At 40.7% G+C, this 16,274-nt stretch overlaps 6 protein-coding genes across 6 annotated transcripts; 2 read left to right on the top strand and 4 right to left on the bottom strand.

Annotated features, from left to right (window-relative positions):
• Positions 1-2,578: 2,578 nt before the first annotated feature.
• BDB00DRAFT_872838 (uncharacterized protein) lies at positions 2,579-3,328 on the bottom strand (the record flags this gene model as incomplete). Its single annotated transcript, XM_053127011.1, has 3 exons — positions 2,579-3,025; positions 3,133-3,198; positions 3,239-3,328. 3 exons carry the CDS (start codon positions 3,326-3,328, stop codon positions 2,579-2,581), a joined length of 603 nt encoding a protein of 200 aa, XP_052979244.1.
• Positions 3,329-4,108: 780 nt separating this feature from the next.
• BDB00DRAFT_872837 (uncharacterized protein) lies at positions 4,109-5,171 on the bottom strand (the record flags this gene model as incomplete). Its single annotated transcript, XM_053127010.1, has 3 exons — positions 4,109-4,460; positions 4,573-4,799; positions 4,881-5,171. The coding sequence occupies 3 exons, from the start codon at positions 5,169-5,171 to the stop codon at positions 4,109-4,111; spliced, it is 870 nt and encodes a 289-aa protein (XP_052979243.1).
• A 183-nt stretch (positions 5,172-5,354) lies between these two features.
• On the bottom strand, positions 5,355-6,600 carry BDB00DRAFT_872836 (uncharacterized protein; the record flags this gene model as incomplete). Its single annotated transcript, XM_053127009.1, has 3 exons — positions 5,355-5,676; positions 6,186-6,273; positions 6,351-6,600. 3 exons carry the CDS (start codon positions 6,598-6,600, stop codon positions 5,355-5,357), a joined length of 660 nt encoding a protein of 219 aa, XP_052979242.1.
• Positions 6,601-7,395: 795 nt separating this feature from the next.
• On the top strand, positions 7,396-8,072 carry BDB00DRAFT_825514 (uncharacterized protein). Its single transcript, XM_053123673.1, has 3 exons — positions 7,396-7,744; positions 7,827-7,897; positions 7,982-8,072. Exons 1-2 carry the CDS (start codon positions 7,502-7,504, stop codon positions 7,863-7,865), a joined length of 282 nt encoding a protein of 93 aa, XP_052979241.1. The 5' UTR covers positions 7,396-7,501; the 3' UTR covers positions 7,866-7,897; positions 7,982-8,072.
• Positions 8,073-13,783: 5,711 nt separating this feature from the next.
• Positions 13,784-14,238, top strand: BDB00DRAFT_908786 (uncharacterized protein). The gene has a single exon (XM_053128630.1). The coding sequence runs from the start codon at positions 13,796-13,798 to the stop codon at positions 14,072-14,074; it is 279 nt and encodes a 92-aa protein (XP_052979240.1). The 5' UTR covers positions 13,784-13,795; the 3' UTR covers positions 14,075-14,238.
• A 1,214-nt stretch (positions 14,239-15,452) lies between these two features.
• Positions 15,453-15,947, bottom strand: BDB00DRAFT_908783 (uncharacterized protein; the record flags this gene model as incomplete). Its single annotated transcript, XM_053128629.1, has 1 exon — positions 15,453-15,947. A coding segment is annotated over one exon (495 nt), but the record flags the coding sequence as incomplete, so codon positions are not given.
• Positions 15,948-16,274: the final 327 nt, after the last annotated feature.

Here is a 16,274-nt window from a genome sequence, read left to right as displayed (position 1 = left end):
ATAAATTCACTTATTTCGAGGCCGAACAACCTCCATAAAAAAATATGTCTCCCAACACCACTGTCAGCTCTTCCACGTATCAGACCTCGCAAATGGCTATGTGTGAATCTCTAATGAAATGCACCGTGAAGTACTCGAAGCACGCCCAGCCAACACCAAAAAAACCTTAGTCAATAAAAAGCGGGATACCGTAAATGGTGCGTTACAATGATGCCAAAATTTGCCTGCAGAAGCTCGTTATATTGTTTATGGCGACAAACTTCATTTGTTTCTAAAGGAAGAGGTATGTACGACAATTTTGAATTGTGCGACTTCAAGTTCATGGTTTTGCTTTACTGCTTCTTAACTTAATACAATCTCAAGTAAGAGGTCACGAGCCGTGATGCTCGTCGCAAGGGCAAAGGATCGGCGCAGCTCATAAAAATCAAGGTTTCCACTTTCATGAGCTACGTTGCAGCCATTGTCGATTTATATCAGCAACAAGTTCGTTCGTTTGCCAATAGCCATCCTCATCCACGTAGCGCTGTCAAGGAACTTATCGACCTCGTCCAAATCCGCGACGAGAATATTACGACGAACGCGCACTTGAAACATTGATCGATGGATATACGACCACCGATCAAATTGCCGACGTTGTCGATTACTACATAGCCAAGAACGAAGGGTCCTCTTGCGCAATGCTCTTGCATTTTTGCTTTCTCACTACTGTTTGTTGCATAGCGAGTCGGCCCGGAAGGCCACCTTTATACCCGACATGCACAGTGTCGGACTGGAGCTTGAAGGCCCGTCCAAATGCCATTCCCTCATGATGATCACCAAGCAAGGAAAGACAAACAAGCACGGTCGTTAGGAACTTGTAGCTTGCATCCGGAACACCCGCGTCGAAATATGCCCCTTCATGGCTCTTTCATTTTATTTTTTCTGGCGTTGGCATGTCGAAAACGAACCACCATTCCCCTTCTTCACTCACAAACGATATTGGTATGATATCCGCTTGCTCAAGGGCACTTCTCCTTCCGCCACCAACACCACCGAAATCTCATATCAGGAGCAACTTCGAGCAATCGACGAGGCGTTCGCCAAATGTAACATTGTCTCCTCCAACAAGACCCATGCGGCCCGTGGCTCCTCATGCAAGATGGCAGATTTGGATGGTGCTGATGAGGCGCAATTAAGAAGATTAGGCAGTTGGAACAACACCACGATGAATGGTGCTTATTTAACAAGTCCTCCTCGCAAAGTCATGCGTGTCTTGGCCGGCTTTCCTACTCAACAGGGATGCTTCTTTTTGCCTCGTACTGCCGTTGACCATCAAATATTCAAAGAGCCGCTATACATCCAGCTTAAAGCGTAAGGGTTGATTTAAAAAAAATGCAGATGATCATCAATATGGTACTTATTGTTGTTACTATTTTAACTATTAGAGATCCTCAACGATCCATCCGAGAAGATGCCACCCCTTCAAGATCTGCTCTTGCAACGTGCTGTACCCAACCTTGAGCAACGCATGAGCACGATGAACACTGAAATGGTTTCGCGTTTGAATGCAACGCAGAAGCAGAAGGCAAAATGACCGAGAAACTTCCTGACCTGGTATCCAGCCGTGCGGCGGTATACCTAAGCATCAATTGGCCATCAGCAGCAGCAGCAGCACCATCCAGAGCAGCAGCCAACAACAGCAACAGTTACATCCATCCCGAGTTCAGCACCTTTTGAGTCACTGGATCTTGATGCAACGAGTGAGCCCCATTTTACATGATGAACCGGGGGATCAAGACTGTCACTGACCTTTGGGCAGAGTGGTCGGTTGGGCTTGCTGGGGGCTATGCAGTGAAAACGTGGGGTGCAAAATGGAGAAACGGCGATCGTAAGTTCTTCAGTCGCAAATTCAAGATCATTAAGGAGGTCGAGCGATTTGCCCCTGCTAATGGGATTTCGGAAACGACAGCAGCAGCAATGGGTGAAGAAAGGCGCAATGCTCTTGGTCTTAGCCTAAACGAGCTTAACAAGTAAGCGACAGCGATTCTCCAAAAGTATCTAGGTGTTTAGCTTTTTTCTCCCTATGCTAAACTGTTTAGCAGACCCACTTAAACTATTTACGTATATAAAAAGAAACGTATTTTGTTTGAAGATAAGAAGCGTCGCTTATTGTAAAATATTTTTTGGTCATATGTTTGAGATGTTTTCTAAATCGAAACTCTGGTCTGTCTTCCCTCGCGGGTCCAATGTCCGGGTCGTCATATTCTGACACTTCAAGGCCCCAGACAAAGTTTCGCATTCTCCTGGATGATGCAGACCTTACGATCGCCGGACTGACAGTCTATTAACGTTTCGTGTAAAGTTAGTGCAAAAATGTCGTAGTTTGATGGCTCTATAAAAGAACTAGGATCGAAGCGAGCAATGTACGCTAATAACAAGTGCCAAAATGCCTCCACGACTGCATTAATATAACAGGACATCTCTTTGTTCGGATTCAGCGATAAATTATTACTTTGCGATGACGGTATATGCTGTATCTCGTGCCGATCCTCGTTTTCTGACTATTCATCATCGTTAACCAACGACATCAGTAGCTGCTCTATTTCTTCGTCAGGGATAGGTTTTGTTGCTGTTCCGGTGCTAGAAAGTGTGTTGTCGTTATTGTTGTTGCTGACGTTGTCGTTGAGGAAGCTGTTGCTGATTTCGCATGCTCGATAGGATATGATAGAGCCAAATTTGGAGACACTCGAGCTGACAACGTAGCATCCTCCAGCTCATGGAAATCTGCTTTTTTTGCGGTCTCCTTCGCGATTTCTAAATGATACCCGCATCTATCCAATGAGCCCAAAAGAAGGTCAAACTCGGCGCCAGCCATAGTGACTTTGCCTGTTTTCTCGTTCGTGCCGTTCTTCAATTCTGATAGCTTCAAAGCAGGATTATCGCGGGGCAATTCCAGAAGCACAGCCTTCTTTTCTTGAGAAAGATGCTTCCCGATATATGTTCCGTAAGAACGGCAACCCTCATGGAGCACTCTACACTGGTCACCCTGAGAAATAGAAGTGAACTTTGGCAGGAAAGGTCTTTAATTCAAAACGATGACCGCATTCATCGCAAGCTTTTTCTAAGCTGGTTCTCGAGAGCAGCTGGTTTCACGGCAGGTCTGATCGCACCACCGTTGAAGTCGCACTTCTTGCCGATTCGACGCGTCTTGCCATCAGCCTATGTTCAGATTGTGTTTCGCATACTCGCGTTTATTTACGTCAAATTCAGCGGCTACAACAACAGTATAGCTACCGTTGGGGAAGTGAAGTTTTTCTTCGCAAAAAGTAACAGGGGACGTTTTTGACATAATGTTAAAATGAAATAGAAAGGTACACGGTGGTGCATGACTTGGCGAACCGTGTGTCTACAATTTATTGACTTGGCGAACCGTGTGTCTACAGTTTATTGAGATGGCGAACCGTGTGTCTACAATTTATTGAGATGGCGAACCGTGTGTCTACAATTTATTGACTTGGCGAACCGTGTGTCTACAATTCATTGAGATGGCGAACTGGGTGTCTACAATTTATTGCACCACTGGCGCACAAAATTCCCTGCTAAAAATTGCCCGGTAAAACCTTTTATTTGCGAAAGTTAGCAGTTTTCGAACCAGAGTTAATCACTAATTTTGCTAACTTTCAATTTAGCTGACTATCCCCTTTTGCCTAGGGGCCATTTTTCCGCCCACATATAATGATGCTTATTGTATGTCATCACATACAATGTGTACTTTTTTACTCTCAAAATAATTGCTCTACAGCAGCCTAAAGGTATCATATGACTGTATGTATATATGTGATAAGAAAGACATGAATGGAATTAATATACTACAGCTTACTATCTATTGATTCTAACAGACAGACAATTTAAGTGTTCTTTATTTGCTCATTGTTATATTAAAAAATTGTGAGAAGAGCCATTTATCATATGAGTTATAAATATAAACAAACAAATAGCTTATGGAAAATGGATTCTTTGCATAGTTGAAATGTGAGAGGTAACATAATAGCAAGTAAGGGCGTATAAACATAATACCGAGGCATAAGTAAAGTACAGTTATTAGCGTATACAGTAATACAGGTCTTTACTATGGCACATCATTGGTATCAAAATTTTCGTGGATGCCGAGCTCGCGCTGCAAGTCTTCAACGTTTTCTTGCCCGCTCTGCGCAAGCATCAATCTCATAATGATATCAGCGAAAGATATCATCAATCTGTCCTCAGGACATTCTTCCTCCTCGTCATCCTCTTCCGCATCGTTTTCGATTCTCTCGAGAACCAAAGGCTCTTCCTGCTCATGTTGTTGCTGGTAATATTGCCTGGAATGGCCGTGCACCTTCTTGTAGAGTTTTTCAGCCGCTGGTAACTTGCGGGAAATGAGGTTTTGATATGCTTCCCCGCGTTTTTCTTCTTCTAATGCTCTATAGATTCGCTTACATCTATTTAAAACATAGGATTTAAGCTGGTTTTCTTCGTCCTAAAAAGCAGTTTTACATTGCAATCAGTACGTCAACCATATCTGACGTCTTTATACTACATAAATAGGTTTACCGATACAACAAAAGCTCCTCAGTAGCGCGTTCTACGTTCATGAACTGTCGAAGGGCACGGAAATCGACATCTGTGATCGCATCTGGTTCCCAAAATGAACTATTATCGAAGGATTTGATGTCATTGGACTTCACTTCCTGAAAGCTAGGATTCAGCGCTTTACTGGGGGAACATGCGATGCATAACGAAATTGCTAATGATGCTTTTGAGCGTTCTGTGGAATCTGGCTAGGGCGCGTCAATGACACGGAGTACATGCCATAGTTTAGACAGTATAAGAGTGTTCAAAACCATAGCCCTGCCACGCACCGATAATCCTCTTCCCAGATGTATGTTGCAATGGTTCTTAATCGTTGCGAGTAGATGATCTATGAAGGTCTGCAGTTGTGGGTTGGATGAGGAAAGTGGGTATCCTAGGTACACGATAGCGTCTGGCTTGGTGCGGTCATGGCATGTTGGAATGCCAAATTGTTGTAACCTTGTGTTCCAGTCAGGTTGCGGTAAACCACTGAAGGATATGGCTTGGGTTTTAGCCTTGTTGAATTTAGCATTGGAAGCTTGTTGGTATTTCTTTATATAATATACCACTCTGTTCAACATGGGAAGTTTGCTGAACAATCTGAACTTGGTATTCAAAACCAGCTGAGAGAACTATCTGTATTTGGCAAATTGTGTACCCAAACATAAGAGCGGCACCATTCATCAATATAGGTTGATCATAATTCATTTCTTATGAATATTGTCATTTAGCTATTCATATAGCTATTCATGTAGTTTTTCATATTAGTTTTGACGTTCGCGTTGTGGAGGTGGGAATAAGGGAGTTTTGTGCTTTCCTTGCTGCAATCTAGTGGTTTGTGATGCAGCAGGTTGTTGTGGTGAGGGGACTATGGAGGAAGGAATGGAGAAGACAGCGGATGACGAAGAAGTAGGTTTTTGTAGTAGAGCAGGAGCTGATGGAGGAATGAATGATAAAGGAACGGATAAAGAAGCAGTGGTAGATTGTTCGGATTCTTGTGGTGGAAGGGGCAGTTGGGATTGTTGACGAGTCGAAGAAAAAGATGGTGATGGCATTGGGATGGATGGTGATTCTGAAAGGAGTGGTCTACAAAATGATTTGATTAGAGAATGATAAATTGTATATGCTAGTTTGTTATTACTTACGTTAGATCTTAGAACAGCAGGATTTAGTTTGACCACTTCTTGTCCTATAAAAGCATACTTTAACATAATTTCGTATATGACTTACATTGACATGAATGACCCATCAGTTTGCAATGGTGCATGGAGAGCTCCTCGCCGGCTAGTTAGGTCCATATGACTCTATTATAATATAATCCACAAGATTCTGTTGACTATTCATTTGCTTACATTGCAGACCGAGCACCAAGCGATGAAACCAGCATCAGAAATATTGGTGTTGTTTCTAATATCATGACACTACATTTACCTGGTAATCGCGTTAAATATAACATGGATAAAATAATCTACTACCCTATGCTGTTCACATTGATCAAGAGGCAACTTGTACATGTATTTGACATTATCTTCGAATGTCTTCCATTCTATCCTCTTGACATGTTCGGGCACTTCGCGATATGTTTTAGCTTGTACCTCTGCAACCGTCCTTTATGAGCCTTGGACTCTTCGCTGAGCGAGTGGTACATGGCTACGGCCTTTTCTTGATCAAGACTACCGAAGCCTTTTAAAGATTGCACTATGTGCAGCTTGGTGACTGATCGGCTGTTACACACGTACTGTGCCTTCTGATCGTCTCACTTGGAAAGAGTAGAGCAGTATGCGAAGGTTGGTACGACTGCGCAATGCGTTCACGTACATCTTGCTCATTAGAGAGAAGTTGTTGGGGTTGTAGTCGCTGCGGATGAGGTTGTTGCTGCGGATTGAGACTTAACACGTTTTCAATGTTGGTCACGCTACTTTCCAGACGCAACGCAATGTCGCGAATCTCTGTAAGAAGAGTGAGGTACGGATCGTTTTGTAAAAACGTTGGATGCTGGAAGTGATTCATTCCTAAGAAATAGTAAAGTAAGTTAAAAGTAACTAAACAAAGTGGGGAAAAAATAGGAGTAAGATAATCAAACGCGTAAGAGGTCAGGTCCACAAGTCCAGTTGTAAGACGAGTAAAACGACAATACAACGGAATTCCACATGTACATCGTACACCTGAAAGTTCCATGCCTGAAGCACGCCTGAAGGAGAAAACATCTTGAATCCTGCTGGAATGCTCAAATCATCGCTGGTGGATAATAGATACTATTTATATCATCCTACGATGGTTCCAGGAGACATTAGTCTTACAGATCTTGCAAAGAGTTTAAATACACCTTTGTTGTAAAAATATTTTTCTCTCAAATGTTTTATCCTCCACAGTACGAATACGGAAGCTTGTGTTGCAGGAAGTGTTCAGATTGTTCAGTTTGTTCAGAAATTGTCCCAATAGGGGGTTTCAAAAACAAAGCTTCCTCGAGCGACCAAATTTTTCCTAGCGTAGACCAAATTTTTACAATAGGAGTTTATACATCCGTTACACATGTCCCCTCTACTATCTTCACTCCTTCGGTAGACCAAACTTCTCCCCACACCAATTTCAGATTTTTCTTACAATCTGTAATTCCTTGCGTAGACCACAAAAAAGTGGAAGTGTAATTCTTTGTGTAGATCAAAAAAAAAAAAAAATTAATAGTGATAGCAAACACTCCATTACAACTTGTTAGCTGCAAACACAAACACTCGAGAATTTATTTGAAACATTGCTGCGCCAGCTACTTCTTTACAATACGAAATTTTACAGCAACATCGAAATGTATATATAGTAGATCCTATGATATAATAACAATTATCTTTATATTTTACAGCCTGGATACTATGGATTTAAAGGCAAGAAAATTATCGCAAAAACACTCCAAGACATGCTGGTACACGAGATCGGTGCTGCGAATGAGCACATCAAACCGATAGATACCACGGAATATATAGACTCTTTTTTTGTTCCAGAGGTCGGTATGCGTCTAGTTAGGGAAGATCTTGAGTCGGCCGGTGAGTCAGAAGAAGATTGTGATTGCACCATTAGCCTAGCAGAAGAACACAGTCCCCTTAGCAATATGGCGCTTATCCACATAGAGCGTAGCGTTGACTACGGCTGTTTTAAATATCTAGATGACGATGACTCAGACAGTGAAGAGTAGGGCGACCAAGAGCATCATATACTCTGATGAATAAAAAGCAGAACCATACTTTATCTTCTCCAACATATCCCTATACACTTTCATTTAATCTTCTCTTTTTTTCTCTTTCTATATATTCTTCTAATAAATAAAGAAAAAGAATAATGGAATACAATGCAAACCTGCGTGGTAAATGGCTACCACTGGATATTATATCTCACTTACTGAACGTCACTACAAGGCAACATAATAAAAGTTGGTCTACACAAAGAATTACACTTCCACTTTTTTGTGGTCTACGCAAGGAATTACAGATTGTAAGAAAAATCTGAAATTGGTGTGGGGAGAAGTTTGGTCTGCCGAAGGAGTAAAGAAATTAGGGGTCGCAATCTGACCCGCGGGTCAAAACCGACACGCGGGTTGAGGACGGGTCAACGGGTCGGGTTGATGCTTTTCTGACCCGCGGGTCAACCCGTCTAACCCTTGACCCGACCCGTTGACCCGTTGTGACCCGTGTATACATATGATATCTATGAGGTACTTGTATTCAAGTAGTCAATCTTCTTGTTGGAAAGGATCATTATATTAAAGATGTAGTTGTCAATATGTCTGCTATAGAACTGTAACATAAAACGTACTTATATTCTTTTTCATTGTGGGATCATATTTTATATTCAAAAGTGTAAGATAAGTAAGCTATAAGCAATATATGTAATAGTAGTAAAGAAGTAGCAAAGTAAAGAAGTAGCAATAGTACAATGAGAATAGACAATAGAGAGTGGCAGTGAGAGACGAGATTTGACAAAAGACGTAGAAGGAATTAAGAAAAGAGAAATGAAAGAAGAAGGAAGAAATGAAAAGAAAAGGGAAAAGGAAAAAGGATTACGGGCATTTAAAGGAAGTCGATTTTTAACCACACTTTAACCATTATGCTTTCTTTAATGCATGTGAGCGCAAACGATTTCTTTTGTTATGGCACAAACCCTTTACCTTTAAGAATAATCACACAAAACGTAGATATTGCTAGCACTGCTAGGAATTTGCGTGCCATCATCTTAGAGAGCTGTGTATACATGTAGTTTTGCACTTCCAGTGCTCAAGCTCAGGTTGATTGACACCTCCTTTGTCACCAAATCAAAATCAGTAGTGACCCGTCAACCCGAGTTTTGACCCGTCGGGTTGAACGGGTCAGGTCGGGTCAGTGTTTTCTTGACCCGACCCGACCCGTCCAATTGCGACCCCTAGTAAAGATAGTAGAGGGGACATGTGTAACGGATGTTTAAACTCCTATATGTAAAAATTTGGTCTACGCAAGGAAAAAGTTTGGTCGCTCGAGCAGCTCTGTTAACAAAAGTAACCTGATTCCTGTTTACTTTTTCGTGCACTTTGGCTTCTTTTGTCCGTATTACGGCGGCTCCTTTACGGACAAATCAACAATGTACTAGACGAAAAAAAAACCAGAGTGGTGTGATTAAAAGGCAATTGGCCGTTGTGTGGCATCTTTCATGTGATCGTTTCTAATTTTTTTTTCATCTGAAAACGACGAAGCAAAATTCAAAGATGAAAATGATGACTACAACTGCTAATAGATGTTATTATACTTGAAACATTGTCTACACACTAGTTAAATTTGACGAACTATGCGAGTGTAACTGCTTTTTTCCCTTGGCTATTACAACCTAGATGGCAAGATGTTGAACTCTAACATTGAACAGACACCTGTATGGTCCGACATATTCAAGGAACTAAAGAGTACGAGTAGGTGCACAAGGGTTTGCTGGTTTTTTTGCATACAGACACATTGGCAGCTACTGCTCATGCTGATAATAGAGGATTTGCAGAATAAAGCTGTTATAAAGTTACAGAAGGTATTGTCAACGAAAATTACATAAAGGAAGTGGTATGTATCATCAGATTATCCATTTAATTGAATGACCTATTGCTTTGCAGTCTCGTGGGCTCACCTATTCCTCGTTAGTGTATATATTGGCTTAAGCATGTGTATATCGGATTAATTATATGAATATCAAAAAAAGGGAGTGGGGGGAAGTAAAGGAAGAAAACAGAGAGAAAAGAAAGAACGGGCAAGAAGAGACATTGTGCTACTAAGGTGGATAATGTCCAGTTAGGTCAAATGCTCAGTGTCAGAGTGTTCTGCTTCAGATCCAAATGAAAGAGAATGAGCGTCAAAATTCTCTGAAAGGGGTGGTTCCACTTGGATCATGCTTTCAAATGCGTTTTGGGAATAAGGGATACCATTGACCACCTCGGATTCTAGCACCACCATCTTTGCGGCCTTTACCTCGAGAATAAGGGTAGCAGGCAGGCCATTCAAACAATGCACCCAGCCTGAGCTGGATGAAAATGATATGGTCATAAATTAGCCACATAACGATTGGAGCTGTACGTATTGCTTGGGATGAGTGCTCATTAAGGGGCAAAACAACGAGGATTCGGTGCCAAAGAACGCTATAGGCGTGTTATAAGCATCCGAGGCAAGCTGAGCACACTCTGGGTAGTAAAACCAATGATGTGCGTTTGGATCAAGAACACCTAGCACCCTTTCAGCGTCGAAACCCTAAAGATACTTTTCCCGCGATTGTTGATAAAGAACTCGCGCATTCCGGCCTTGATAACAATATATCGTTTTTCATCTCCAAGTAAAGCAACAGCCAACGAGCGGGGACCACGATTTCCATCTGGATTCGGATTGTGCACTAAATCCACAGCAGTGCGAGGAATTGCATCGCAGACCATATCCAGGTTTGGCACAATAGGCCGATCAGCGAACGGAAAAGGTGATGGTAAAGGAACGGGCAAAAAGGATGACCAAAAAGGTAGCATTGTTTGTTGTTGTTGCTGTGGTGGCGATGACGGTAGTGGTATGGTAGCGATGTCAGCTTTAGCTTTATGCTTGCATTCCCTTAGTAATCGTTATCAAAAGGAGAAATGATAGTAGAGAGTATAATGGATAAAATAAAACAGGTATATAGCAATGTTGTGCTCTCGTAAGTTATATTAGTCTGGACAAAAGTTAAGACGCCGAGAAGCTAGTGCAGAGAACACATCATCGCATGGTAACTCTATCTGTAGTGATTGAGAAAGGCTTTTTCCTGCTTATCTACGTTCTGCTGAAACGGTAGCTACTGTATTGATATCAATCTAGTAAGGAGTTGATTTTGCTCTGCACGAGACACCAGCGAGTGTAATGGAGCAATATCTGATGTATGCTACGAGTCAATTTGGGGACTAGATCGTATGCACAATCCCATGCAGCCCAAAAAAATGCAGATCGGGCTTATCTAGAAGCGGCTAAATGCAGCAAGAATAGCTTTATATAATGAGCGAGCATAAAGAGGGGACTACGCAACAAACATGACGAATGAATAGTTACAATCGATAGCTATATTAATTGAAGATGCACAATCAATGGATTAAGCATCGTAGTATGGTAAATGAAGAAAATGTAGCGAGCAAACTTAGCAATTGAAAAGAACAGAGCAAGCAAATCTGATAGATAAAACAAACACAGCGAACAAATTCAACAAATGAAACGAACGTAGCGAGCAAATCAAACAAATGAAACGAACAAGACGCGGCGAGCAAATCCAATAAATGAAGTGAACGTGGCGAGTAAATCTAACGAATTAAGCGAACGTGACAAGCAAATCTAACAAATGAAATGAATGAGGCGAGCAAACGTTACAAACGCAACATACACAGCGGGTAAACGCTGCTAATTGAACCGCACATAACAAAATGAGAGAATGAAACTAACAGATGCAATAAAGTGTGAAGCAAGAAATAATAGAAAAGAAATAGAGGAATGGAACGAATGCATGATCCAATATAATAAAAAAGTGAGCACGTATATCAGACCGAATGCAGCAAATATATTTCAGAACAAATAAATTTAGCTAACAGATGTTAGACCCACTTATACAGAGCAAATAATTTAATGGCGCGAAAGCATTGATCCGGGTACAGTATACATAATGCATGAGCGTTAAACGATACTGCGCTATGCAATGATTACTGTCAGATAGTCAATTAAGCGAATGTTAAAAATTCGATTTTATTAATGACTCAATGAACGCTGCGCTCGTGAAAGCATTTCCGCTCTAGTCCGGGTCTCAAAAGCGAGGAATAAAAAACCCTGATCTGAGGAAACAGGGAAAAGGACGAAGAAAGAGAAAAGAAATCTAAGGGAGGGAGAGAGTCTATGATAAAGATATGGAAAGTGGATAGAAAAGGAGCAGGTTAACACTTTTGTGTTTTTTCCTATGTTTCTTTTGTTTATTTTTAAACTTATATATACTATACAGGAGCAGGAGGTGGAGAATCATTTCACTTGAGAAGGTCGACGCCAGGGTCAGCATCAAGATACTACTGTAGATCAGTGCCAGGGTGTTGGTGCGCATCTAGTTCAGCAAGTATTTTGCAGATGATAGGCCATGTGGCGCGTAAGTGCTGGATGCGTCGAGGTTATCGCGGCCGGGAGTGGGGCAATTGGTTTAAGATGTGGACATTGGGTCTGTAGTGCAGTTATGGCTGATGCGGAGGCGAGTATGCATGCGCAGACACTGAATCGCGTGTTGTTTGTTGAAGTCGGGGTGGCACAGCATTTGTATATGGAAGCTTCGACCCATCTTCATATGGAAGACGTGGGTAGGGCGAATGGCCGCAAAAATTTACTGCAATTGCAGTATTTCAAAATTACTGAGGCCCTGACGACGACGGATTCAGACAGCATCTACGAAGCCAACTTTCTCAATCTTATTACAAAAAACATCAACCACCAAAATTACTGATACAACTTCGGGTAAAGCAATCATCACAGGCAAGCAGCTACGACGACGAATGGTCAACAAGATTTGCTGTTTGGGCAACTATAATATCAGTGACTTGTGCATCAAAGTACTAATCGCCTGCGGCGCAGAGATAACATCGTTGGATGAAGCAACGGTACAAGCAGCAATTTTCTCTGCTACCAGAAGAGCCGATGCGACTGCAATATGGAAACTCGATAAAAGAAATCTCCCTTCTAGCTTGTAATACAACAATTCAGATCGAGCACACAACATGGCCGATGACTCTTCGAGTTGTCGAGCACCAAAATATAGCAGTAATGATTGGCATGGATTCGATGTTAGAAAAATCTCTCTTGCTAGTCGTAGACAATAAGCGGGCTTTGTCTAAATTGCACTTGAAAGCGCAAATCAACGCAATTTCCAATCCTGCACAAATTCCAAGCTAATGTTCCAATAGAAGTGCGAAAGCTTATGCAGGAAATGCCAAATCTGTCTGATGACACGCCCTTGAATGCATTAGTATGTCATCAAAATGATACTGGCGATGCAGACCTGTTCAGTGCCGATTGCTAAGAAGATCACCAAAAGAAAAGGCCGCCTTGGATCTGCAAATTCAGGAAGTGCTTAAACGCCGTGTAATCAAACCAAGCAACAGCCCATGGTGTTCAGTACCACTGTTGATCGCCAAGTCTGACGGCTCAAAAAAAGTTGCAATCAATTATAAACCACTGAATGCAGTAATAAAACAAGACAAGTTTCCACTGTGCCGCATCGAGAATTTACTCGACAAATTGCTTCCAGCAAAAGTTTTCTCCATCTGCGACCTCAAATATGGCTACTGGAAATTCCAATGCACGAAAATGACATACCCGAAACCGCATTTGCAACAAATCACAAACTTTGGGACTTTGTCGTATTATCATTATGCAGTAATCAATGGACTGTCTACCTTTGCACGTTTTGGACAACAAATTATAGGGCATCTCTATTACGTGAAGATTTATATTGATGGCATTTTAATATTTTTGTTAGATATGGCAACACATCTCAAGCATGTGGAGCACGTTTTGGACAACAAATTATAGGGCATCTCTATTACGTGAAGATTTATATTGATGGCATTTTAATATTTTTGTTAGATATGGCAACACATCTCAAGTATGTGGAGGACGTGCTCCAGATCCTACACAACATTTAATCTAAGCTCAGTATTCACGAATGCAAATTTATGGTACCAGATATCAAGTATCTTGGATTCATCGTGACCAATGGAGGTGTACAATCAGACCCAGAACATGTTGAAGCGATTGTGGTATACCCACGCCCAGTCAATACAAAAAAATCTACAGCGATTATAAGAAATGAGTTATTTTTATCACCGGTTCTTCGCAAATCTAGCCCACTTGCCGGCACCTCTATGATATACAAATTACTACAAAAAAGCGAGGAATGGCAGTGGCATACAAAGAAGAAGCAGCCTTTCAAGATATCAAATACGACTCATTGAACTTCCAATGCTAGCATATTATCCCGGCCCTAACTTGCCATACGATCTCCATTGTGACGCTTCGGATGTCGCCATTGGAAGTGTTTTGTCAAAACTCAAGACCAGTTGCCTATATGCTAGCAAAACGTTGGCACCAGCCAAGAAGAATTATAGCGTGACTGGACGTGAGGCGATGTGCGTAATTCAATCTTTATGGTACTTTCATTGTTATACGCATGGTGCCCAACCTACAGTCCACACAGATCATGCAGCAATGAATGCTATCTTATCGTCTCAAGCTCCAAAAGAGCGAATGTACGATGGATTATGGCGACAAAGCATTACAACTATACTTGCACTGCACGAAAAAGTGAATATCACCATGTTTGAATAACATAATCGTATAGGAAGTCCAGAGAACGACGCCTTATTTGGTCCACAAATTTTTTTTGGAATATAATTTTACTTCACTATTGTTGCGAACGGGAGGGTGAAAAAACAACTTGTTTTTACAGGACATTAAAACATACTCTTATTTGTATTTATTATGAAATTTGCACTTATCGCTAATTATTGATTTCAACCTTATCTGCAGGGTCTGTACGTTGTGTTGTATGTAAAAGCAACTTCGAGGGGTGAGGGGTAGGCTTGGTAAGGAAGTGTCAAATGTAAAAGCAAATTCGAGGGGTGAGGGGTAGGCTTGGTAAGGGAGCTCTTTTTTTTCTTCTTCTTTACTCTCTTTTCTCTTTTTTATTGTACAAGTTGAGGAATTGCCGAACGTTTGACACAGCCAGTGCGACAGTCGAAACAGTTGATTATCTCTTCCTTCGTCAGCAGGTCATGTCGCGAAAATACGTCGAAAGTCAATCCGCGATCCACCACAATCTCTTCAATTTGTGTAAATTTCCTATTTTTTAGTATCATATAAGTTGATTTTATCCACGGATAGCCTCATAATACGTCTACTCTACCTGACGAATGCACGAATGTCATTTGCCTCTGTGCTTAACCTGGTAAAATCTATGACTGCCAAACAGATGGGCTTGAACTTTGTTTTCAGCAATTGCATTAAAGCCGAAAAAAGAAAGAATGAGTATCTGTGCATTAAATAGAAAAGTCATTCACATAACTTGTCATATCCCTATTGCAGTTCTTAACCAAAGCCAGGTGATTTTTTTGGTTTCTGGTGCTGTCACAAGATTCCATATTTTCATCTGCGTTGCAATAGGGCGACACAAAAACTTTGGTGCACAGGCTTCTCGTGCGCAAACGATGAACTATGTTGCTTAGAAGGTTGCATCGAGTGCTAAGACGTTCTTTTCCTCCTTTTGATTTTCGGGCATAGCTGATTGTTGACATCGGATGGTGACGGCACTGTTGCTCGTATTTTGCAAGGTCCTCAATAACGTTGACATCCAAGTACTTGTCTAACAAGACCCACAGCCAGTATTAAACTTCTTTTTACAATCTTTCTATTTAATTCTAAACCCTTTAATCTGGCATACTCTAAATCACATTCCTCTATTTTCTTAATTTCTTCATTAATAGGATTTAACATTAAACTATAAAGATCATTAGGATCATCTTTCATATCAGATTCAACTAAATTAACTTTACTAGCTAGATCAAAATCAGAAATCATTGCAGCTAAATGTTGTACACCATTACATGTTGCATCTAAATAAATTAATAATCTAGAAATAAAGTTTAATAGATCCTTATTATAACCTTGTAACTCAAAACAAAAAGCTAAAAATAACATAGGTTCATCAGCTTTTCTCCATAATCCTGAATTTAAATCTAACATTTCTGAAAAATGTTGATCAACCCATTCTAATCTTTTGGTAATAGATAATTTATTTAATCCAAAAGCATTTGCTCCATAAACCTTTAATCAATTTAATCCATTTTCAGATAATACATCACCTTTTTTGAATAACTTTAATGATCTTGCTAATTTACCACCTTGGAGATTTAATTCACCCCCTTGGCAATAAACTCTTCCTCTCTAGTCTAAAAAGAAAGTAAAATAAAATTGTTCAACATCTCTATAAAGTTTAGCAATAGTTAAAATTAAATTATTATATAAGAATTTACTTTTATGAGATGTAATTTCAAATTCTTTTTCTTTATTATTCTTTTTAATAATCTCACTCATTTCATCTGTCTCCTTATGTAATGTTCTCATAACTAAATCATTATTAAGTAGCAGATTCATTAG

This window comes from Zychaea mexicana (assembly GCF_025766255.1).
Source record: "Zychaea mexicana strain RSA 1403 chromosome Unknown BDB00scaffold_41, whole genome shotgun sequence".
NCBI classification, from domain to species: domain Eukaryota; kingdom Fungi; phylum Mucoromycota; class Mucoromycetes; order Mucorales; family Lichtheimiaceae; genus Zychaea; species Zychaea mexicana.
This window is presented reverse-complemented; position numbering and strand designations above follow the sequence as displayed.